This window comes from Rhea americana, unplaced genomic scaffold (genome assembly GCF_003343005.1).
Source record: "Rhea americana isolate MKP2758 unplaced genomic scaffold, rheAme1 scaffold_88, whole genome shotgun sequence".
Classification (NCBI taxonomy): Eukaryota; Metazoa; Chordata; class Aves; order Rheiformes; family Rheidae; genus Rhea; species Rhea americana.
In genome coordinates, this window is record NW_028187066.1 from 3,086,163 (window position 1) to 3,109,473 (window position 23,311).

Consider the following 23,311-nt stretch of genomic DNA (forward strand, 5'->3'; position numbering starts at 1 on the left):
ACCAGACAAAAAAGTATGAGGTGTCTGAATTCCCAAAAAACATTATTAACCAAATTACTAGGAAGACAGTATTTCTACCATAATCCCACAGACCATTACTGATTCTAAGAATACTGTTCAAATAGAACAGCCTCTCCCCAGGTTTTCTCATTTTCCAGTACTTTCATTTGCACAAATRTATCTAGACCCATGATTTTGCTTTAAGCACCATTTTTTACAGAGTCCAACAATTCCTCATTCAAGTATGTAACACAAGGAAACAAGTCTGCAGTGTCTCTCATTTATTCCTCAGATGTAATTCTTAGCATTGAGTGCCTGCTGTACTTTTGATTAATTTTATTTCTTTCTGCTGGTAAAAGCTTTGAGACTGTAAGTCAAAGCACAAGCTCCCCCCAAGACACATKAATAATTCCAAGAAAGGCTAATAGTCTAAGAAAGGCCACAACCATAACAGAATGCTAATTTCAGTAAGGCCAGATTCCAGCCTTACACAAATACATGTCCTTACCTTCTTCAGCAATCTGAAAACCTTAGTGAAAGGGGCTATTCCTATGTGACYTGCACATTTAAGACTGCCTACTAGTTTTTGGTGGACACCGATAGTTTTCAAGAGGAGATTTATCAGTGGGAAGGTTGGGAGTAGGAAGAGATGGTTTCATTGCCCGCCCCAGCAGGCGCAGGTCTACTGGTGTAGCGCATGCTTCTGCATTACGTGACAATTCCAGCTGTGCAGTTCCACAGCTCTTTGCTATTAAGACCAGGAACATGTAAAAAGTAATTGGAAAGAATTATTGTTAAATACAGACTGAAGAAGTATTTTCAACCTCTGGCAGAGAAAAAAAAAACAAACATATAAGCAGATCCTTCTGCCTGTAAAGGCTCCCGAATTCTTCAATTCTTCAACTCAGAGCCCCACTCTGAACAGGGTGCGAGAGGCCATGACGGACTATTTGCAGCTTCCCTAGKTATGGAAGCACTTTTGCATGTACCTACTTCTACTGACTTCTTTTTAAAAAATAACTTCAATGGTAGTTAACTATGTGCTACACATGAAGGAATAAGTCAAGTTCTAGGCCTGGTAAACTTCTGGCTTCCTTACCTAGCTAGAGAGGGAATRTAAATCTGTTACAGGGTAGCATTTAATTATGAGACAGAGCACTGCTAACCATCTCATTCTAGAGAAAAAGAATAGGAAGTTTAATCCAAAATGAATGTACAGTCTATAACTATAGGATCTACTTCTCTGTGGATTATCCTGTAAATGTGGTCTTAAAAATAAGCACTTTCACTTACAACTTATGGTGATGCCAAGTTCCACATTATGCTTCTTTGGTAGCTTTACATGAAATGTTCCACTGCTTGGTATAACTGATTCTATAAAAAAATATTTAAAATGTTAGATAGTTTATAAGACACACCAATTCCAAGTACATGGAACTGTACATGTAAATTGATAAAATCATATCAGCAGTATAGCTACAGACAAAACATGAATGCTGAAGTGAGAGAAGAAGGACATATGAAATATGATTTATACTTCTATTGGTAATTTTGCAGTAACTCAATTTTTTTAAGGCTTAACTGAGTTTATGGAGATTGCATGGGCCACCAGCCAGCTGAGACTGCAGGATTTTAGCTCATGTACAATTTCTGTTAGCACTTGTGAAGATTTTAGTACTGGCAGATAGCTTTTAATTAAAAGGACAGAAAATCAAGTCTTAAGGATTTCAGGCCTTTGTTGTTGTAGGCCTAATACATTTTCAAATGTCCATTAAGGTAATTTCCATGGATTTTACATCTCCTGGGATTAAAAGGAATCAAAACATTACTAATGAAGAAGTGTCTGGTGTTGGCTGAGGCAAAAAAACACTTGAATACAGCAAACTGCATTTGAATCCTGACATTTGGCATCGCTGCTAGCCAAGGTTTGGGCCTTGGCCTGAAGAGGACCCAGCTGAAATTACAGCAATGTAAACATGTAAATACACACCTGGCAGGAGAGTCTAACCATGAGTGTGAGTCAGCTCTGAGGAAGCAAATAGGAGGAACACAAACAAATCCAGACACTGAAATACAAACCTCATTGTCCTTTCTGACTTCAGGCATATTTAAATGCTGCTCTCACTATTCTGTTTTCTTACTTTTTAATAGTCCATTTCCTAACTATACAAATACATGTATGGTGTTTGGCCTATTTTTTTTTACATTATACTAGACATCTGCATACTAAAACATCACTTAGAATTATGATACTAAGAATCTTTTGTCTGCTTTTGACATCATGACTTATAATACCATTAATAATAATTACACTGTGCAAAATATGGCATATCTGACACTGTTCTGACTTTGAAGGAGCTATTGTCAGGTCAGCACAGAAGTTTTAAATGTTGTTACTATTTACATAGTAGGTTGGGTAATGCATATACACTGTGTGCTCATTTAATTTACACACTTCGTGATTTTATAGGTGTATTCTATATACTTAAACACMTTATAGAGGAAATGGGGGAAAGTCATTAGTAATATTGAAGATTCACCAGCAACATTAACAATGATTTTTTCTAGCTTTTATTGGCTCAATGTCTATTGCTTTATTTAGCTTGTTGGTTTGAGGTACTGTAAGTAAAACTCTGAAGATTTTTTTGCTTATCCACTCTTTTATAATGCTCTTCTGTATAGYAAAACATTTCATTAGCTTCCCTGTAGAGGATTTGTCTTGGCTCAGCAAAATATTCCCATCTCAGGGCAGAAATACATCCAGAAATAACTCAGAGGAGAGACTGTCACCAGCTCTATCTACAGGACTTGTCATTTCTATTTGTGTTCTGAAGCATACTGCAGGGCTAAGTGCAATGAGAAAGCGGCACAAAAAGGCACCGTCTTCAAACAGCTCACTTGACAGCTGACTGGTACRTGTGAGAACACAGTCCCCACCTTGGATGCCTAACACGCACAGTCTATTTGGGATTTATTCCTTCCCTTCTCTTCTAAGACAGAATAATAGTACGCTCATACCTGCAACATCAAACTCTATTTCCAGAGTGACCTTGTTGGTGATAGAGGAGTCCCTGAGCAGCTGATTGGCCTCATCAAACGTGCTGTCTTCTGTTGGGACACCGTTTATTGCCACTATTCTGTCTCCTATTTGCAGGACCCCACACCTTGGAACACAACGGTACAAAACAGCYGTTAGACACGCACGTTATCCGAGCCGGTACTATCAAACACATCCAACCYGTCCTTAGAAGAGCGACATGGCAGTTCAAGAGTTTATCCAGGCACAGATTTCCAGAAGGGTGACACAGGCCCCTTGTCAGTGTGTGTTGTGAGACCTGGGAAGAGGGGCCCAGCCTTCATGCCTCCACCCCACCTGCRGACATCGCTGCTGTCTCTGACCCCAAGCTACAGATGTTGTAGCTCTGGAGTGGCAACTAGCAGTTGCATGTGCAACTACTGTTGCTCTACATGAACTCACGCCATGATTGAAAAGATACACAAGCATATAGGTACAACTGAAATGCTGTAATGAAATAACTAGCAAGTCAAAACTCTAGTATTTCCTAAGGTTTCACATATGCTAAAGCTGAGTAGGACTGGCTTGCTCCCTGGCACACTGAATTATTACTATTTTGACTTCAGAGATGTAGGTTTTTTTTTTTTTCTCCCTTTTTAATGAATATAGCTTCCAGTCTCCTGCTGGAGGACTCTGGATGATCAAGGCACCAGTGATTGTCATTCTTCAGGAATATGAAATATTATTATCAGAACAGAGAGCTTATTACATGCCACCCTTCTATTGAACAAGGCCCTGCAATTCATCAGCAATTCAAAGCAACCAGCCCAAAGTACCCCGAGGAATGCTCACCAAAATGTACTTAACAGTTGTCTGAAAGAACCTCACCTTTCTGCCGGACTGTCAGACTCAATATAGGAAATGAGAGGCGGAGAAGACAAGGTCTCTGTAGCAAACACGCTACCCTGGAGCTGTATCCCAAACCCTACAATGGGGTCAGCTGTCAGCACCACTTCTGTGGTTTCTGTGTGGACGACCTGCCCAGCCAAACCAACAGTGCTAGAGGCTAAAGACACTATAAAAGAGAGCAGACCAGGGGAAAGACATTCATACACAGAAAGCAGAAATTTCATTGCTCTTCAACAAAATTGATCTGTACAATAAACCTAGTCATGGAAACATCTCTCTCAAATGCTGTTTAGGCTAAAGTTTAAAAATGATGTGTAAATAGTTATAACATGTAAGACAATAGAAAACATCTGGTTGCATGGTATAATGCAAAAAGATAGTTCCTTTATTGTGCAAAATAAATCTACTTGACCCCCCCAGCCCTACTCCAAAAACCTCAGAACACCCCTGAATTCTACCTGCATTAAGTTTTAGGACGGACAAGCAGAATTTTCAAAGGGACTAAGGGAACTGGGGGCACAATCTCATCTGTTTTTCAGGCTGATTCCCGGGGGGCTCTTTTGAACATCTCACAGCAACGTGTTGTTGTTAGCAACAAGGCGCATGTTCAGGCTTGCTTGCAAGAAAGAARGATGCCTTCCTCTCATCAACTTGAACACGTTTACTATCCGGTAACAATTACGTCAGGCTAACTGGGTAATTTATGTCAAACTAACTTCCTTGTTTTATCAACCCGTATGTCTAAAGAGATGGCAAGAAAAAAGTTCTGTGGGCTTGCTTAAAGAGACTGAAAAACCCTTCCCGTGAGACATACAGACAGCTACTTCTGTATTTTCAAGATTCTTGTATTCTCACTCCCGTTCTGAAGAGGCTGCACTACAGAACAAGACAAAAATARCATTTGAGACTCTGTGCGACAACCTATGAAAGGAGTAGATTGCACCATTGGTTCTTTGACCTCTACCTGAAAGTGTATTTTATCATTACTTACATGCACCCAGTAAAACACAGTATTATGTCATAGACAGAAAACTAGAATTTTCTCAGTTCCTATTCAGACCAGGAAAGTAATGGTGTAATATTATAATGATATTCCTCCAGCATCTAAGATTCTGAAAATCTATTTTACTACTTTCTGCACCTTTAAATTCCTTGAAGACTTGTTTCTGCCTGCAGTAGCTACAAAGAATTAGATAAAACTTATCTAAARTAGTAGTTTAAATGTGGAACATTTTAAATGTGGGAAAAATCAGTCCTTGCTTTTACATTACAGGTATTATCAGCATAGCTGTAACAAAGATCTCAGAGGTTTCCTTGGGGTTGTGTAAGTATTTCCTTTACTTTGGGTCTTTTGTTCTGTCATGGTTAGTCTAAAATCAGATTCATGTGGCACTTTCAGTGATAACAATTCAATAACAATTCTGTTGCAAAAACTTTCACTGTCAAGAAAAACTCACAAATTTGTYTTCTCTCAGCAAACCTTCATTCAGCAATGCAACTGACTCTGAAACCAATTATCTTTTCTGAATTATTGTAAATTCTCACTCATTTCTTTTTTTCATTTTCCTTTATAAGAACTGTGTACTTATTCAATAGATTCATTCTTACTGTTTCCTCTATATGCACTGAGTAAGATAAGCTCATACTCAGAGGTAAATGTTAATAATCTGTTCTTAGATATGGCCACTAGTTCCAGTGCTGCATGCGAGAAATAGGTTTCTCCAGCTCTCAGCACTGCAAAGGCTTAAAATATGAATAGATCCAATAAATTCAAAGCTAGTAATATCAGAATCCACCCTCCAGAAATTTCTAAGCTCAGTGTGTCAAAGCTTAGAAAAGTTCTATTCTCCCTCCTTTTTAAGGTCATACAATGATCACTCTACTTGTTAGCTGCATTTCTCCCATCACTTAGCCATCCATTCCTTCTCTGCAGCAGGCATCTAGATAACTCTGTAACTTTCTTACCCTTTTCTAATGTCATATTCAGAAATCTCAAACGTCTTACAACATTTATTTTAAGTTTTAGGATAGTTAAGGTTTTAATTCATATTGTAAAATTAAGTTAATATTTGTGGGATTTAATACTAAGCTAGTAAAAATTTTGATTATGTGGGCACTTACCAGTGACCATTAGGAACTACTCCAATTCCCACCAANAAAAAAAAAAAAAAAAAAAAAAAACTAGAACAGGAATGAAAAGCAAAAATGAAAATATCCTTTCCAAACTACGCAATAAGAGCTCTCTGCTAAGGCTATATAAAATGTCACAGGGACATCAAAACATCACTTAAAACTTGTTGTGGTTTCCAATTCAACAATGATTGCAGCAAGAAAYGCTGCAGAATTTTCTGGCTGCTTGATGGGTTTGAAGCTTTACAATCGGGGAAGCAACCTTTGCGAGGAATCTCATTGCATTAAAAGGGGTATGTAGACAAATGTGTATGGCTCCAATGAACCCTGTTTGCTAATGCTAGGGGTATATTTTAGCATCCTTGTAAATTTTGCATCCAGCTGTAAGATGGCAACAACCCTGGGGACCAGTGTACTGTGTTCTTTGTAGTATGTAAATCTGTAATCTTGAATTTGAAGGTCATATATCTGTTTGTTTTATTCCTGTAGATGTGAGAGAAGCAGAACAAAATGTATTTAAAGGTAAGTATGTGGGCTATTATGCCTGCAGTCCTCCACTCTGAACCTTGGAAAATGTTAAATGTTTGCTGTTCCTGCTGGTAGCAGCTAAYTCAGATGTGCTGAGAAAATCATACCTATGCATGTCTGCGACTCTCTAACTGCTACCAGACATGCAGCCATAATAATGATCATGTAAGTTGGCATAAAAATGTCTCTCACTTTCCAGTACTAACATGGACCTATTACAAAATACTTCCAGGATTTAAAYGTTAACCAAATAATATAAGCTTTTCCACAACAAGTACTACATTTCAGAAGTGAAAAAGCAAAGGAAGATTAAAGATGGCGAACAAATGGCATAAATAAAGCACATGACAGTAGGGCATGCCTTTAAGATTTACAGCCACAGGTTTGGAAAGATCTACGTAAGTAATGCAATGACTGCAGACTCATGGCCATAAAAAGCTTACAGCCCCTATATCATCACACTTCATCAGTATGAGTTCAGGGATGATCACATTAAGTTATGCAGGTTTTCCTAAATAATTGTCAATGAAAACTTTATAGCACCCTTTGCTGACACATCTTTTTCTTCCAAAATAACATTCCAAAAGCTTTTTTAAAAGTTACATTAAAAAACCCACCTCAAACTATCCAACTGGGCTAAGAAAAGGATCACTAAAATTAAGACAACAGTCAGTCCTATCCACTTATCGTAAGTCTCCCAAGAGGGAGAGGGCAAAGTTTGCCGAGTCCTGCTGCTGGGCAGTGCCAAGGTACAGCAGCAGCTGTTCTGCATCACAGTTACTTGTCGAACATTCAGTCTCTTGGGTGTCTTTCAGTTGACGATTACTACAGTCACAAGCAGAGGTAGAAGTCTAGCAACAGAAGTGAGGAACCTTACCTGAGGTGACAAGCCAGCTCATGGAAAAGGGCAAGCAAACCTGGCTAGCCAGCTAGTGGCCAATTCTTCTCAAGCTAGCTCTGACTCAGGGTTGCTAATGTAGTCACTGCTCGTAGTAAAGCATACGCAGACTCAGGGATCGGGCCAGCCCCCCGTGTTTTGGAAAGCTGTATCAATACCTCACGATCAGCTAAATGTGAGATAAACTACCCACTACCAAGSCTCATCCTGATATCTTGTAGTTAGAGATTTGTTTAATAATTCTTCTGCAGGAGATAATCATTCCTACTGCCATTTTTCTTTTAGGTGGGCTGCAGTGCTTATGTGACTGTCCCACTTAAATAATGTATATCTTTGGACTTAAAGGCCCAAAATCTGAAGCTCTCCATGACGGCAAATTGCATGGCTATGCTTCATTGAACGAAAAATATCTGAAAAACAAATTAACGCAAGTAACAGCTCTCTCCTAGATCTATAACAGTATTAGAATTGTTTCCAGGATTAACAGTCTTTTGTTGTCTAGAATAGTTTTATAATATACCACAATCTAAGAGTGATTTTTGCATCAGGCATTATTTTACTATTCAAATCAATTAGTGTAACACTACTACTGTTTCTCATGTGCACGTGAGAATATGTGAGAGCTGAACCCCTACTGATACCCTAGCATGGATGGCACACTATCTCCCTGTGACACCTAAGAATGTATTAGAAGCCAGCATGTCAACAGATGAGTTGTGATAGATGGCTGATCAGATTAAAAGCAAAAATGTACTTACAGGCAAAAGTTATGTAAAAATATTTGCTTTACAAAAGAAATAAGCAAGAACAAGCAAGCAACAAAAACTTCTGCAGGAAAGTAAAACCTCAGTTCCTCTCTCAAATGTTCCCTCTCGATTTCATAGTGACTGGCCTTGGTTGGAGGTTGCCATTTCGCTACGATTTTGCTATGACCATGGGAAATCTTTTATATGGGGTAGTGGCTGCGTAGTTTGCAGCAACTCAGTTTTTCCAGAGTGGATCTGTGGGCATTATTAGCTGGAGCAGGTGGCTACACAGCCAGTTCTCACCTGCCTGCTCTGGAGGAACTGAGCTCAGCAGGATGACCCTGGTGATCACAGGAAAATGGACAAGCCAAAAGAAGAGATGGCACTTCCATGGAGTCTGGGAAACAGTGCACTGGTACAACCATGCTCTCTGGCCCAGGGAAAAATAATGTACAAAGTGGAACAGACTAAAATAGATCCACTCTGGCTTGGGAAATTACTGGTGCATGGAAAACCCATACTTTGAACCCTGGAAAGTGGCCAGAAAGAAGGTTGCTTAGTTTTCACTGTTATTTGTCACTCTACCTGACAAAAAAAAAAAAAAAAAAAAAAGAAGAAGAAGAAGAAGTACAGATTATGGTGTAGATGCAAACATTAAAACTACAAAGGAGGTACAGCTGCAAGCTCTTCTCCTTCTTTTATGTGATAGCTGAGACTCCCAATAATCTGTTCTTGACTAATCAACTATGAATTTTATTCCCTGATATAAAAAAGTAGAAAAAGGATTTTGAAAATCATTGTAGTAACAGTATGACAAACCCTTGCAGGATTGTCTGAAGAAATTATARCATTATATGTTTCAGATGAGATTTTTAAGCTGTATGAGATCTACTGATCTCACTTTAGCATTGGATAAACATTTTTATGCTGATCCTTCCCCACATCTAACAGAAACTCCAATTATTCTCTCTTCTGACAAGTATACATTCAGCAAGGTACCATCTACCTTTCTGCTATACCTTCCCCCTCCTCCACCCATTCATTGCACATTTCAAGCGGTTGGTGTTACTACCTACAGGAGCTTTTGAAGTCCTTCTTTTTCATCCTCCGCCTCATCATTGTCCCACGCGGGCTGGTGGAGTAGAGGCTGCGAGGTAAGGTCCCCATGTTCAGGGAACTCAGGCTGTATGCACTCATGGAGGTAGGAGAGAAGGATGAAGACACCAAAGCTGCTGCAAGAAATTGAACACTTGGCACACAGCACTCGGTCATCTCGGCAGAGTGCGGCACATGCCTGTAACTCATCAGTGACTCAAACAACGTGCACGATGCACAGGAATGACTTGTGCATTTCTGATAACAAAGACATTAAACCACATAGATGACTCTAGATAAAAGTATAGCCAGCATTTTATGAAAATACCTTTTGGGAGCTAGCAAAATTCTGGAGATACAAAAATTACATTTACAATATACATCTTACTTTAGGCAAAATATGTTAAATTTGAATTTTTGATACTTAACTATGAATCAATGCAGAACAATATGTCTAAATACACTGATTTTAGAAATGTCTTTTTGTAGTAGGTAATTTCTGACAAAAGCTTTGTAAACTGTGCTTTGCATTCAAAGATTGTTTTATATGCCTACTCAAATCTAATGGTCTATTCAAATGGGAGACGAACTGGTTCATTGAGAATTTTTGAGCCTTTTCCTCTCTTCAAAGGCTGTCTCATTATAGAAAGGAAAAGGCATAAAATGTCAGAAATAACCTTGACGTGGTTATGAGAAAGTGCAGCATCTATAAAACTGAAAATGTTTTAGTGCCTGAAATGAGAAAAGCATGAGTGAAAGAAGAGGAAAGAGAAGAGGAGGAAAAAGAAGAGAAGCTTTGTAAGCAGGAAAGTGTGGAACATTACGAAGGTGTTTTTGAGGAAGCATATTCTGGAATTTGAAGGCTGGCATCCTCCCATGGTCAGGGTGGTAGGTGTTAAAATAGAGGTAGATGAGGATTTGCACACAAATCCCAAGTAAGTTGCCTGTTGCTTCTTTGAACCTTTACTGCCCACATGAAGGGATGACGGAAAATCAGAAAACAAAAGGACCAGAGAAGAGGGAAAGGGAATTGAATTGCATAATTAAAAAAAAATCAAAAAATGAAAACATATTGAAAATAAAATAAAATAAAATAATAAATAACCTCACCTTGTCTTCTAACCAGGGGATGCTAACTCGAGGAGCAGAAATGCTACCCCTTTCAGAAATAATGCTTCTGATTGCTTCTTTGTTGTCTTTTATTCATTTTTAAAAGATTAGTACTGAATCAATTTTTAATCTCCTTCTGGCTTTAGGAGCTAAGATTGTAAACTTTCTTTGAAAATACTGACGTGTTTTATATGACTACTAATTGAAAGTTAGTAAGTTTCTGCTTGCATTCAGCTACATTAAAAAATAAAATTGGGTACTATACATCACACTGCCTACAATGGAGACATTTACATTCCAGTCAATTCAATTTACTGCATTGACATTTTAATTTTGCCAGCATCTATTGCTGGCATTATACTATTCTGTGCAATAGACTACTTCCCTGCACCAGCAGCAGAAAAACTCTATCTTGAAGCCTGATTAATAAAGTAAAAGCAAAAATTTAGGGTTCCTATTTATTATTTTGATATGCAATTCCACATTTTTTAAAATGATCATTTTCTAGATAAAAGCTGACACCATCCTTGATTGCTAATCCTAAGTATGTGAAGTYTGGAATATGTCAAAAGTGAAGACCAGTATCTACCAAGCAAATGGGAAGCATTTCAGTCGATGTGTGAAATATTAAGGGAAACTGCAGGAAGTCACCCTTCACTAAATACAGTCTAGTCTTCATCGAATTCCGTGTAGTCTTGTCCTTGCTTAACATAGAAGAACACAAGCTGGGAACTAGCCACTCGATTTTAGTATTAAAAACATGAGYGATTCACCTTGTACTATCAAATATTTTTTAGTTTACTGAAAAATAATTTAYTGTATTTCTTTACACAGTTCACTGCTTTCAGCCTGTGAGCTGCATATCTATGTATTTATTCTACCTACTCTACTCGTGATGTCTGTGGCCATGGGATGACCACGTGCCGCTCTCAAAGAGCAGCCGGGACCCTGGTAGGTTGGGTTACACCTGCCTCATGTGCCTGACCCCAGGAGACAAAAAGGGGAGAAAACTGTAGCCACTGCACCAAGCACTATGTAGGGCTATTTTACTTCTTTTTTGTACTACAGAAGCAACATTTTAATCCGAACGCATTCATTCGTCTCTGCCTAAATCGGCCTCTCACTGCACTAAAGGACATGGGAGGGAAGGGGAAAGCCAAGGAAAATGCTACAAGGACCCCGGGGCCCTCAGCTGCATCGCAGCCACCCCGGCCCTGCTCGCAGCCCAGCCACCTCGTCCCGTCCCGCGCTGCAGCCGCCCCTGCTGCCCCCGCCTCAGCCTCAAATGCAACCAACTTGGTATCATCYTCTTTTTCTCAAGCACTTCCGAAACCAGGCGAGGGTCACCCACGCGGGAATGGCGACGTGCCAACGCCAGCGCCCATGCAAGGATCTCAGCTCCTCACGTACCAGACACCGGCACGAGTGACCTCAAAGACTTAAGAAAATCTTATGCGTCAATCATGACTCTGGAGCCAGAAAAATATCCCAGAAATAGAAGTAGGAATCTGATACAGCAGTATGTACTTTGCAGACTTATCATATCTTTTCAAATGAACTGTTCTCTTTGATTACATATACAGATGGCAAGATTTCTTTAACTTTCGTGTAAAAATTAAAATCTGATAAAAATAATGTGGCCAGGTGGATTTGCACTATTTTTTAGTTGCTATGAGCACTGTTTAATTAAAAAGACTGCTTCCAGCAGGAAATTATCTGGTAGCCTTTGATTTTTTAATGTTTTATTTTCACACAGAAGGTAGGGATAAAAATGTCCTCGCAGGAAGTCTCACAAATTCAGTTCACTCAGTTTGTAGAAGAATAATCCCAATTCAACAGAAGTTCTCTAGAAGAAAATCCTATCATGTGTAACAGTAATAATTTACTGGCAAGTTAAGTTATTCCAACACAGAGTTGTGTACAGCAAACATAAAATTAATGGGTCAGCAAGAGAAATTGATGGTAGCANNNNAAAAAAAAAAAAAAAAAAAAAAAAAAAAAAAAAAAAAAAAAAAGCATGACTCCCCCTCCCCCCCAGGTTCCTTATAGTGCTCTCTATTTTATTCTAGGGCTTAAATTTCTGTTTCTTCTATATACTGACTTTTCTGACCATTTTAAATTCATAACATGTTCCAGGAAGACCAATAACTGAGCTTAAGAGGTAGAGCCTTAATGACTCATTCACAGCTTTTCAAATTTTGTAGCAGCCAGGCCATGCAACACATGATGAAAGGTTGTTTCCAAGAGTATATTTGCTTCCATAAAGCATGTTACATCTTGAATTGGTCACGATTTTTGAGCAGCACTATCTGATGAGGGGCTAGGAAAGGTTATAAACATTCTGGTTATTCCGGTATGCTTAAGAAAGCAGCTTTATTACTTTAAGGAGGGTTCTCCCCAAAAGATGCACTTACTCAGTTTTCACAAAATACTCTTGATATTATATCATAACAGCCATTTCCCAGTGCCAGCATGGCAAGAGCATTCGTTTATCAAAGCATCTATACTGGGCGAACATGACTAGCACATTAACAGCATCAGTTTGGTTTAAATTTTGTTTAAGAATAATAGAACCACAGAATCAGTAAGGTTGGAAGGGACCTCTGGAGATCATCTAGTCCAACCTCCCTGCTCAGCAGGGTCACCTACAGCATGGTAGACAGGGCTGCATCCAGGCAGGCCTTGAATATCTCCAGAGAAGGAGACTCCACAACYTCTCTGGGCAACCTGTGCCAGTGCTCCATCACTCTCACAGGGAAGAAATTCCCCCTCACGGTCAGGCGGAACTTCCTGTGCTTCAATTTTTGCCCATTGCCTCTTGTCCTGTCACATAGGACAACTGAAAAGAGTTTGTCCCTGTCCCCTTGACACCCTCCCTTCGGGTACTTGTACACATTGGTAAGATCCCCCCTCAGGCTTCTCTTCCCCAGGCTGAAGACACCCAGCTCTCGCAGCTGTTCCTCATACGGCAGATGCTCCAGTCCTCTGATCATCCTTGTAGCCCTACGCTGGACTCTCTCCAGTAGCTCCAGGTCTCTCTTGTACTGAGGAGCCCAGAACTGGACACAGCATTCGAGACGAGGCCTCCCCAGGGCTGAGTAGAGGGGCAGGATCACCTCCCTTGAGCTGYTGGCAACAGTCTTCCTAAGGCACCCCAGGAGACCATTGGCTTTCTTGGCCACAAGGGCACAAAACTGCTTGAAGTAACACGATAATCTACATGAGAAATCTTTGGCCTTGGTCCCACACAAACTCACCTTCCCAACAGAAATACTCTTCATTTGCAATGTACTGACATAGCTAAGAGGTATGGAAGTAAATTGCAAACTTTTGATTTCCAGCTCATTCTACGTCTGCAGTATCACTCCTTGCTCTATCTTCTCTCTGAACAGTTTTAGTAGAAATGTGAAAGAGACTCAGGTGAAGAATATTTTTAAAGTTACTTTTCATTCACTGTGAACTAAGAGAAACAAGTGTCTTCTTGGCCAAGAGTTCAATATTCCCCATTCTGACAAACTGAATAGAGCAAAGCTCAGTTGCTTATCCAGAGACAGCCTGGATTTTAGCTTTATGTCCAAGAACATTTATTATCACCCAAGTTTCTAGGTCTCTGAAATCTTGTCTTGGTCTAAAGGAGGCAGAATCACAGTATCACAGGGGCATAAAAAGGCACCACTGACTCATGCTGTACACAGATACTTGTTCTGTATGTATTTGATTACCTTTGTTATTTCTTTGCCATTCATCACCACATTAAATTTTATAAGGAATTTTTGAGTACTTTAAATTAGGCACTTTTTCAAGATTATTTAGAAAACAAGACTGGAAGCCCTCATCTGCAAATACTAAGACATTTTATGTATGTTTGATTTGAAAATGGAAAGCCACTCTCTTCAAGCCTGTTGTTACGAAATAAAGAAATAACACAGAGCAGAAGGGCAGGGTTCTAGGGAATTGTCCCTGAACACTTTTTTTCATAAATATAGACAACGAACATGTGAAGCTATCTAAAATATTTTAGAAGATGATGGCAATAAATAATAATGCCATTAGCAGAAGAAAATAAGGTTTTGTTAAAGTATTTTAAGAGAAAACAGGTACATTAATGATGTGGTCATAACAGATTATCAAGTGAATATGCTTAAAAGAAGTTAGCAGCATCCCTTCCTCCTCTCCCTTCTAATTTTAAGAAGCAATTCAGTCATTTACTGAAATACCTGGCTGTTCCCCAATGATCACAACAGTAGAACCAACAGGTGTCTTTATGCACATTTGCAACTGTGCAGAGCCCTTTCTCAGTAAAACATTTCCCTCTTTATCACAGGAATCTCTGAGGGTACATTAAGGCCAAAAAAACACTGAGGCTTCTGAATGATTTCAGAAACGTAACTTGGGGAGCTGAAACAACATTTACAGATAGAATTGCCTTGGCATCAGTTTTCCTGGACATTCAAGAAGGGCATGCAAAGTAAAAGAGAGAAAAAGAAAGCAGAAAAAGAAAGTATATTTGGTGCCACAGATCTTACCGTGTTCTGGTCCTTTAAGTGCAAGACGTGTCTGGTGGTGAGGCAGGATCTCAAGTTTGACATTATCTGCTGCATTAGCCAAGAACTGCGTTGCTTCTGCCAAAGTACAGTACTCCATGCTGGTGCCATCAATGGACAGAATATGGTCTCCTACATGCAATGCACCGCATCTACAGAAAAGGTGAAAAACTCAGTATGATCAGGAATGCTCTTTGCTTGGGAAACGAGTTTTACTGCCTTCAAACTGGTCATGACAACTATGAGTTTGTTCTTTTTTCAAGAGAGAGATTTGTGTTTTGTAAGCATTGTCACTGGTCAGACTTTACATTTATTAGTACCAACCTTAAAAACAATTCAGTTAATACAGTATATGCAAAGACATCACTCACAGAACTGGAATGGGGTAGCTGACTATTAAAATACGTGTGAATGGCAGCAGAGTAAAATGAGAAGAGTTTAAGGAGACTCGAGTAACTTGGTCACATATCCCTCACACAAGCACCCAGTTCATCATTTTTTGAGTTATTTATAGTTCAAACATTTATTAGTACAAAAGCTGTAAATGACGATGAAATTATGCAATAGTCAAACAAATAATGAAACCAGGGCTAGCATGGTGACTTGAGGAGTGGGGTGGGGAGGGGGCTATCTGCTAGATCTCGCTGCACTAAAGAGACTGGCTACTGGATGAGTTGAGAAATGCAAACACAGCAGTCAGCATCCCGACGTACCAGTCAAGTGGACAGCTCCTTTAATTGGTTACTCCCTGCGAAATGGGAAAAAACAGAGGGAGAAAATTAAAGCATCCTGCACCATTGAACTGGAGAACACCCCTGGATCAATGGCCGTCACTCTCAAAGGTTCTACTGTAGGGAAAAGCCCACAGAGGAGCTGTAGACTCACTGCTACAAGTGGGTGCTACCAAAAGCACCATTGCCAAAGAGGAGTTATAAGGTAGGGTGACTGGGAGACATGCAGGAGAAATTGCTGCTGAAACATAATATTTAAGGAAATTTTTAGATARACATGTGTATATGCGTATACACACACGCACGCACACACATGTATCCCGGAAAAGATCCCACAGCTCTGGTAAAGAGGTTTAGACTATCAGCGAAAAATATCTATTTTTTTTCCCTCAATTTTAAATATAATTTGATCTTAATATAGTACAATGAAATTCAAATGAAGTTGAAAAGGGGATTTTCCTTATCAAGTACTGCAAAATCACTTCAGAATACAGAAGCCAGTCTTCCTAATACCTCAGTTGTACTCTAAAATATTAACAAAAAATCCAAATACAAGGAGTTCCATTTCTCTGTGCCATAAGAATGAATGATGTATCCTAAAAGAACACTTCAAGGTTGAAAAGCCTCAAAATTTACTTCCCTTGACAGCTGTTCCATATCGTGGGCTTACTTTAAGAATTCCAGTGGGATTTTTTTTAATACTAATCTCTGCTGAAGCATTAAATTTAATAGTCAGAGCAGACCTCTAAATTTCTGAGCTGCATAGTGCAAACAGAAAGACACGTATTACATTGAGGCTGCCTTATATAATTGAATAGTATGTGAATAAGCAAAAGTAAATGGTGTCCTGGAATCCTGAAACTCTGCAGTATGGAACAATGATCTGACAAAGTGCTAGTTTTAAGTCCTAGCAACCTTGAGAGCATCTGGTTTAGTCAAATACATCTAGAAAGTAACGGGAAGATTTTCTTTAAAATCAAACTAAACAAAAAATAGAAATTAAATGGATGTGTGGAGCTCAAGTGTCAGCCTTCTGTCGCACTCACCTGTCTGCAATGCTTGCAGATTTGATTTTGTCTATGACAATGACCTGTTTGTTGCAGCACATCGAGGTAGTTAGTGCAACCCCAAGAGCAGCGCCAGGAGTTTTGGCAACTTCAACTAGCAGTGGTCCAGATGCTGTTGCTACTGAGTCTGTTGAAATTAGACAACAACAAATCAGTATTATACCAATGTGGTATTTATGCAATTTTCATATTTTCCCACATAAAATATCCATGGATCTTTTATTTTTCCAGCCAGATACCATGCTGCATAAAGAACTTCCAGGATGGCATCAGTTTAGGTCTCCAGAATTAACTCTTAAAAGTGAAACAGAAAAAAGCAAGAGGAAGTTTGTGAATCTGGGATGTCTGAGAGCTTCTGTGTGTGTCAGAATTACAACTAAACCATGACAGGGAACCAGAGTATGTTAAGGAGCCACCTCCAGGAACAACTGAAGCTAAAAATCACCTGGAATTTAAAACAGGCATGCTGAAGAAACAAAACTAATAAAAAAGTAGAAGATGATCTGAAATGTGAAAAATGAAGGTTACTATTCACCTCATGGTGAATAGGTTACAAAAAGATTTTAGATTCATTTCCAGAAAAAAAGGGGAAGGTTTGTGAACAGTGGCTATAACAATTAAATGACAAAGGTGAAGAAAGGGTCTACCAGAAATCCTTCACAAAAAGAGAGGATAAATTAGGAGAAAATGGGGAAGCGCATGGTACATGACAGCTAGAAATAGCAAAAGCTGAAGAGAAATGTGTGTGAGGCAGTTCAGAGGATTCCAGTAATATCCTGCCACTGGATAAAGCATTGCCTCAGAACCAGTCAAAGACAGCAAATGACCAAACCCTCAAAAGAGAAAGCAGAAAAAAGGAGGCAGCAACAGTCGTGACTGATGACTGTGTTGAGGAATGACATCCGAGACAGACATGTACTAGACAGAACAAAGGAAAAACAGTAAAAGATCACCTGCTTCCTTAGTGACAAAATAAAGCATGCAATAACAAGAGCAAAGTACATCCTGCAGACTACCTGATAATTCCTATTTGATACCCATCTATCAACAAATGATCTCAGTGGAATAAAATACAATAAATGAAGGTGTGTTTTAAGGATATAGAAAAGATTAAGACAAAGAAAGTGATATCAGAAACCCTTAAAGGTGCTTACAATCAGAAAGCTGAAAAGAGAAACCATAGGCTGGAGACAAGTTACCAATCTCCTGCTAGTGAATAGCGGAGATTCATATTCACAGCATACTGGAGCCTGTTATAAGGGTACTAATAAAACATTCGACTGTGATGTCTCTCGAAAGTCTCTGAGATTGAAGTTGTAGCAGAACAGCAACTGGGCTTCACAGTATATATGAGAAAAATTGGTCAGAACATGAAATTCTGTTACGTAAGAGAAAGATGGTGAAATAGCGTATTATTATACAGAAGTAACAAGCTATATGATGATAACACAAATGGAATGAGAACTTTGATAACTGATGAAGGCTCTGAATTGACACRTAGGTAAGGTTCTCTTCCTAGTTAGAGAGTAAGAATAGGAAAACTGAATATGGAAAAGAAATGAAAAAGGTGCTGGGTGCAGTAAGATACAATGCCAATAAAGCTTAAATTTTTTATTATAGAATTCCTCTTTTCCCTCAACTTGAAATCATTTTTATATCCTTGTTGTCTTTTTTTGAGTYAGAAACTTCAGAGTCTGAGAGTGAAATTCGGTACTTTTGAAAGTGCCCTTTAGTTTTGAGTGATTCAATTTTGTGCCCAGCTGGGACTGAATTTTTAAAGGCTGAACTTCCACAGCCATTACTGAATTTAGTCACTCTGCAAATCCAAACCGAGCCTTCAGCTGCAATCCCAAAAGGGAAGCCATCCAGAAACATTTCTGCCTGCAGCATCATACTGTAAATGGATTTAAAGCTGGGTGACCTGTCCTCAGCAGTTACCTGTTTTCCTCTAGCAACTAATGGGGGGTGGTTATGGCACTCAAACTCTTGTCTTAGATGTCTTGATTAAACATCTAAGCTAGGCAAGATGAATGCAGTGACTTGCATGCAGCCAGATAAGCATGTGCTGTAGAGCAGATTTTAAGAATTCTTGATTCCCACTCCTGTGCTGAGAAAACAATTATATTTGTCCTGGATATTTCGGTGATTTCTGGAGCTACAAAGAAGTTCACATTTACAGATGTATGGGAAGAAGACTCAAACGATGTTAGTCATGAGCACTGTAACAAAGGTTTGAACTTACATGGATTCTGAAAATGATAGTTAAACTTTCCACTGGCCCATCACAAGTTCCTTCTGTAATGCTTTGAGAAAAGGAGGGGAAACTAAATGTAAATATAATCTGTTGAGAATGAGTCAATCTTTCAAGATGCAGTTCCAAAGCAKACAACGTCCCTCAAGAAATGCACTATCAGCTTATGTCCTAGCATTATTTCCCAGGTGCCTGTTAAAATGCACTGGGAAGGCAAACCAAGGCAGACAGGAGGAATAAGGAAGATAACTACATCAGAGGAACTAGAAGAGAAGAAATGGAGTGTGTCTAACTGTGGAAAATACACACAAGAAAGAAATCAGAGAGCAATAATCAAGCACATATTCCCTGACAGAGAAGGATTGGTTTATCATGTTGGAGTAAAGCATGGGTATGAAAAATGAATCATATCGGTATAAATTATTCATGTGTGAAGATGTTTCAGTCATTAAGAAATTTACACCGTGACTGAAGCACTTACACACTGTGTTGATTTATTGGCTAGGTAATCACATAAGATATACTGATGAATCTTTGTGTGAAAAATGCTCTAGATTTTTGATTTTGTTAATCATTTTTCTCACTTTTGAGCACTGCATCTCAATCAGTACACAAGGCTTGATTAAAGCCTCCCAGAGGAAGTAGCACTACTTTCCGCATGCTGATACATTTCTTCAGTTATATGGCAGGGCACTTTTTCTACTTGACAGCTCTGATCATTGGCAACAGGGATTTTTATTCTGAACACACTATAATGTATAAATATACTATATGATACACAAAAAGTTGTGGATAAAATAAGCTGTGTCACCTCCACCCCCACAAAGTAATCACATATGAATCTCCAAGTTGAAAGAAAATTTTTAGTCTAGTTGATTTAGTTCCAATGGAAATGAAGCATATGTGATCACATTATATGTGTCTGCTTATGTACTTCTAAATGTATGTATCTATTTATATATGCCTCTCCTCATCGCTTAAACGTTGAACTCAGTTCAAGGACTGGTGGCTGGCGGAGCACAGAGAACCTCTTTAGGATTCCCATGGGGGAAGGCCAAAAAGTGAGCTGCTTGTATCAGACAGCAGAGAATTTACATGGGAAATGGTGCTTACAAATGCCCTAAAATGGGAAAAACTTCAGCCATAGCTGCCAATCAACAATGGCATTAAATCCATAGAAAACCTAGTTTTATTAGCTTATGCTGCTACTTACTCCCCCCACAACCTTGTCCTGCAAGCTGGAAAGTGCCAATGAACTATGGGCATTTTCCTGCAGGAGCTTGGAGCCCTGCTGCTACTGTGTGTGCCTTCTCCCTTCTCTAACTGGAAGGTTTGGGGTGTTTTGTTACTATTTTATAGGCAAAAAAACGGTACATATAATTTTTTGAATGTATTTAAAAGAGACAAGCAAGGAGGAAGGATGCCAAAACAGATTTTGAGCTTAAAAACCCATCTGAAACAGCTGAAACACACAGCTCTACAAAGACTACTATTGATCTTGCCTGGATGCTAATGTATCTTCTAGCAATAGTGTGAGTGACAAGCAAGTAGATACTTTACTGTCTCACAGTAATTTTCCTGTTGCTGAGCTTCTTCCCTATTACATGTCCACAAGCTAACAATTTGTTCATTTTAAAACTGTACAAAGCAGGCCCATGTAGCTCTCTGTTGTTACTGTGAATCTCTCACTGAATGCAGTAAAAAAACACAGTAAGTCTGTGCTGGTTCAGATTAGTCAATAAATGTATCGACTCAAATCCTTCAGTTCTCCCAGTGTGGAATTTTAGCAATTTGGATTTTTAGCATTGCATTTGTAGCAATGCTTTAACAGACCTAAATGTATCTCATTCACATATACTAGAAGTCAAGTTTTCACAGAAATAATTCTTCTTGATCAAAAAAGTCTCCCTTTCTGTTTCTCCCATCTTTGCTGGCTCCCATCATATCAAGGGAGCTCACAGACAGCAAGTATAGCAATTTCTCTCATAGTAGGAGCAGTTAATTCCTTTTGTCCATTTAGTTCCTCTCAGTACACCTGAAAATTTACTTTCTCTCTCTTTCTGTATCCCTAATTTTTGGACCCTATACCTGTGTGCCTCATGTTCAGACGGGTCAAGAAAGCATAAAAGTTAATTGGATCAATTGGACACCCAGATTACCTTTTCAGAGCACACATGCTATAAGTGCTGGGTAACTTTCTATAACCCTCCTAAAAGAAGAAAAAACAGCTCCTATATCTAAACCAAAATTTCCAGTACCAATATCCAAACGAAGAGTGGACATATCCAAAACACTGTGAACAACACAAAACAAACAGTGCTGCACACTTATAAATGACAGGAAGCATCACAAAAAGAGGAGAGATGACARCAGACACAATTCCTTTTGTTACGGCTACACCACATTTATTTACATGGTATTTGTTATGAATATGACACTAAGCATCAGCACAGTACTATTAACATACTGCCCAAAAGACAGCTTCCTTGACATGCACTTTCTCAGAGAAAGGCTAACAATCATCTCACCATGTCATCTGCAGGTTAGACACCCACAAAAATGCCTGCTTGGGAAATGCATCTGCCCTCCACACCACTCACCAGTTTTCTAAAGGTATTACTGCATAGTGAGAGTTTTTCTTCCTTCCTATAAACGCACATTCTCCCTTCCTTGCCATCACTACTATGACCACTAAACCTACCTGATGGGAGATGGATGGGGCAGTCTGCATTTCCTGGCAATGCTCCTCCAGACTGTTTGTGCTATCAAAGTAAACCAGCAAACCAACTCATCTCCACCTCCACAAAACCAAGTGGTAACTGGGAGTGTCACAGAGATGTATTCTGATGAAGTTAAGGGAGACTGTTGGAGAACAGGAAGGAAAACTGAAATATTCTTTGACTCTCCCTCCTTTGAGAGCAAAAGGTTGGAACATTTACAGTAAGGAGCAGCAAACCAGTTTGGTGAAATCAGCTTGAATCGCTCCGTGACTTCCACATTCCCTGCTCTTTACTCTTGCTTTTTTCTCTGCCCTCGCTGCACTCTTTTTGGATGCACAAAGATCAATGATCCTTCTTCAGCACCACCTTGCTCTGCTGCCTGCAGCTCAATCCTACACACTGCAGCTCTGATGCATATGGGACAGTTGCTGATTGCTCCCCAAGGAGCCTGTTGACTGAACTCTCATGTAACGACCATTGAAGTCCTTTTATGCAGAAATGCAAGGCCATTTCTTTGAACTTGCTTTCTTTAACAAAAACATAGCAGTGTGTGCATGTGCATGTGTACATATGCATGTTTGCCCATGTGTTCTGCAGAAAACGTCCGAATCAAAACACTCTATTATACATAATTTTCAGTCTCTAGAAAAGAAAAGACAACCAGCATGCCACCGCCAACACTCAGTGCATAAGTGGTACTTAGAAATTGCCACGGTGAGCGTGGTGTATAAGGTACAGAATGAGACAACAGTAGCCCCAGCTCCTGCTTCCAGGTCTGGGCCTTCATCTGCAGTTCCTCAGCGACAACAGAGTATGTACAGAATAACTGATGACTGAGGAAAGTGCAGTAGGCATAGATCTGTCAGTCCATTCAGAATCAGTGCTAGGCATCAGTATCCCTGTATTCTGCATTAAATAGCAGCAGTTGAAATATTAAAACCAGGTCTGTCAGAAATGGCACAAGATTTCAAGTGTGTAACGTCAGAGATACCATAGGTTTACTATCGGGAGCTTTGAGTATTTGACATTTCTTTGGAAAGCTAGAGAGCTAAAATGCAAAAATCAGAGTCAATACATTTCTTACTGGACATTTAAAATCCATGGCCAGTTGTACAAATTTGAGCCTAGGTAAGCTATCCAGAGAAAGAGTAAGTAGAGCTTCTAACAGACTGGATGAATCATGTTTCTAAGACCCATGGCTCAAGCAGTGACACTACTGTGACACTACTACTACAGCAGGTCCACACAGACTATTTTGTAATGCCTTTTATGGTACTTCTCAGCTGACAGTGGAGCAACATAAAAAACACTTAGGGATTCTATGCTCATTCACATCTGCTTTTCATGAACCTACGGACTMTTCATTACTGTCAGACAGTACCTTGAACCACACAATGAATCTGGACATCTTTCCTGCAGTTTGCTTATTATATTCTTAAGGATTATTGTTTTAAAATGAATGCCACCCCAGAAAGACCATTCGTCATGACCATTAAAACACAATCTCTATCATAAGACTGATGCACTGGAAGTTGTCCTAGCTTCTCACAGTCCTAATGGTATCAT

The 23,311-nt window shown here is 39.3% G+C and overlaps 1 protein-coding gene across 3 annotated transcripts in view; it reads right to left on the reverse strand.

Moving 5' to 3' along the window:
* Positions 1-23,311, reverse strand: part of GRIP1 (glutamate receptor interacting protein 1) — a 160,439-nt gene that overhangs the window by 33,917 nt on the left and 103,211 nt on the right. For 2 of the 3 annotated variants that reach the window (XM_085323817.1, XM_085323816.1), the window contains exons 8-13: positions 16,754-16,901; positions 14,959-15,128; positions 9,304-9,459; positions 3,905-4,091; positions 3,019-3,164; positions 1,294-1,374 (exon numbers count right to left, since the gene is read on the reverse strand). In XM_085323817.1, the coding sequence (XP_085179943.1) occupies positions 1,294-1,374; positions 3,019-3,164; positions 3,905-4,091; positions 9,304-9,459; positions 14,959-15,128; positions 16,754-16,901 (888 nt within the window). The remainder of the gene's footprint in view (positions 1-1,293; positions 1,375-3,018; positions 3,165-3,904; positions 4,092-9,303; positions 9,460-14,958; positions 15,129-16,753; positions 16,902-23,311) is intronic. The other variant, XM_085323818.1, reaches the window with a different exon arrangement.